The sequence below is a fragment of the Arachis duranensis genome, chromosome 5, assembly GCF_000817695.3.
Source record: "Arachis duranensis cultivar V14167 chromosome 5, aradu.V14167.gnm2.J7QH, whole genome shotgun sequence".
Lineage (NCBI taxonomy): Eukaryota > Viridiplantae > Streptophyta > Magnoliopsida > Fabales > Fabaceae > Arachis > Arachis duranensis.
Window position 1 is genome coordinate 15,688,510 of NC_029776.3, and position 2,398 is coordinate 15,690,907.

A 2,398-nucleotide genomic window follows, 5' to 3' on the forward strand; every position below is an offset into this window, starting at 1 on the left:
CACACACTTTCTGTATGAAAATACAAGGATTTGCATTCCTTTCCTAGTTTTGCACCATGGATGAAAACATACTTATTTTGCACTAAAATAGATACATTTCTAATCCTCTCTCGATGCCATTCGATGCCGTGACCCGTGTGTTAAGTGGTTCCAGAATACAGGGCAGGAGTGGACCGGAAGAGAGAAGGAAGATGGGAGCAAAGGAAGGGAGCAAGAGAATCAAGCCTTGGAAATCTCGGCAGGGGCGCGTGCGCGCACTTGACGCGTCCGCGTGGATAGAACGACTAGAAGTCGAAGCCAAAAGTCAAGCCACGAGTCGGTTTGCGTAGCGGCTAAGCCATGATCTTCTTGGGCGCGCACGCGTACATCTCGCCTCCGCGTACACTCCAAAATGCATCCATGGCGCGCGCGCGTACCTTGCGCGTACGCGCCGATGTTCGAATGTAATTTTTTTAGTCACGTGATTCAGGCGGTGGAGTTGGTTGGAGATCCTAATTTTTGGGGAGTGTATTGGCGGGAAAAGTTTAAGAAGACCAGGGGAGCAAGGATCAAAGACACTTAAAAGTTTAAGAAGACCAGGGGGGCAAGGGTCAAACACACTTAGTTCATTTTCTAGTTTTAGATATTTTTGGGGGAGAGAGTTTTCACTCTTGTGGGAAGAGAGAGAGAGAGGACTCAAGTTCTTACTAGGGTTCTTCTTCATCAATATTCTGAATTTTCACCCACTCTTTGGTGAGATCCACTGCAATTTTCACTTCACTTTGTTTATGTAATAGGTTTTCTTCTCCAATTTCAAGTTGTAGTTGCAATTGCTAAAATTCCTTGGATCTAGGATTCAACTTTATGATTTTGGATTTCATTAATACTTTGAGATTTTGATCCTCATTATTGCTCTTTGACAATTGTTGTTAATTCCTTGTATTGCAATACCTTTAATTCTACTTTTCTTCTCATTTTACTATGACTTTCTTTTTTGCTCATCACATATTTGATAAAATGTCAACACTAGTTATGGAGTAGAAAATTCTCACTTGGCATAGCGTTGGATTATTAGAAGAAGTTGAATAGTTGTGTCAATTGTTGATTTGGAATTAGGGATTGCTAATTGACTTGGAGTGCACTAAAGCTAGATTCCCATGAGGTGAAGCTAGGACTTGTGACTCAAGTTGATTACCTTCATTTGATTTTCCTCTACACCTAGGGGATAACTAAATGAGGCATGGCCTAATTGTTATCTTCATTGAAAGAACTATAAGGATATGTATTCAATTGCCAACTCTAAGCCAAGTCCTTTAATGATTGATTGCTTGTTCCCCACTACGTTGCTAAAACTTTCAAAGAACCTTAACAAATCTTTCTATTCAATAAGATGCACATTTTGGCAATTCCAAAGGAAGACGACTCGGGACTAATACTCTTGATTATAAATTGTAGATTTGTTTGATGATGGATTTTGCGCCGGTTTAGACTATACTACGATTGATTACTTGATAATTTCTATACCAACAAAAATTCATTTATCACATACCAAGCTATCAACTACGTTCATGTGTCTCTTTGTTTACTCATAACAGGACCTTCTCGTAAAAATTACGCTGACTCATATTCCGTAATTAGATCTGATTAATTGGTAGGGTAATTACTAATTAATTAGACAAGTAACCACAACAGTTCATCATAGATGAAACCAAAACCAAGAGACACAAACCTTTTCTCCAGAAACAATATGTGAATTTCATCAATGGAAAAAGTTGATGGCAAACACTTACATTATTGACAAGTATTATAATCAGTACACTGTTGTATTCCAAAATAACACAGCATGCAAAAAATAATCATCAATCAGGGTTACAGAAAAGGAGTGTGATATGGTGTAGTCTTCTCTGCCCCATTTTTCAGAACTCATTCGATTAGAAGCAGCCGCCCAACTGCCACAAGATAAGAAAGTTTAATTATGAATAATTCCACAGCCAAAATGCCAGATTCATCTCACAAAAGATGGACCAAGAAAGTGCATTCTGGAATGCGAAGAGGAACTACAAAAACATACCAAAATGGCCTCAATCTCTTCTTTGGAAACAGGAGTTCTCTTGGGTTGAAGAGAGGCTTTCCCAGCAGCTGGTGCCAAAGCATTTGAACCGGAAAAGAATGCTAAACCAGCGTCGCCTGTTTGACTCGAACCTTGAGCTGCGGATGCAGATCCTACATTGAAAATTTGACAACAAACAGAAAATCCAATTAGGTTTTGTTTTTGGTGTGAGTCGAAATCACGTAATTCATAGATAAACCGCAAATTCATTTCCTCATCTGAAATTTCCATTTCTAATGTGAATTAAATTGTAGAATCACTGAGCTAATGTTGTGTGATAAGCGGAAAGTGTGCCCTAAATTGTGTCAT

At 38.9% G+C, this 2,398-nt stretch overlaps 1 protein-coding gene across 1 annotated transcript in view; it reads right to left on the reverse strand.

Annotated features, from left to right (window-relative positions):
• Positions 1-1,699: 1,699 nt before the first annotated feature.
• The window catches only part of LOC107488403 (uncharacterized), a 936-nt gene continuing 237 nt past the window's right edge, over positions 1,700-2,398 (reverse strand). Inside the window, exons 2-3 of the mRNA XM_016109155.3 lie at positions 2,051-2,202; positions 1,700-1,928 (exon numbers count right to left, since the gene is read on the reverse strand). Of these exons, the coding sequence (XP_015964641.2) occupies positions 1,911-1,928; positions 2,051-2,202 (170 nt within the window). The 3' untranslated portion in view covers positions 1,700-1,910. The remainder of the gene's footprint in view (positions 1,929-2,050; positions 2,203-2,398) is intronic.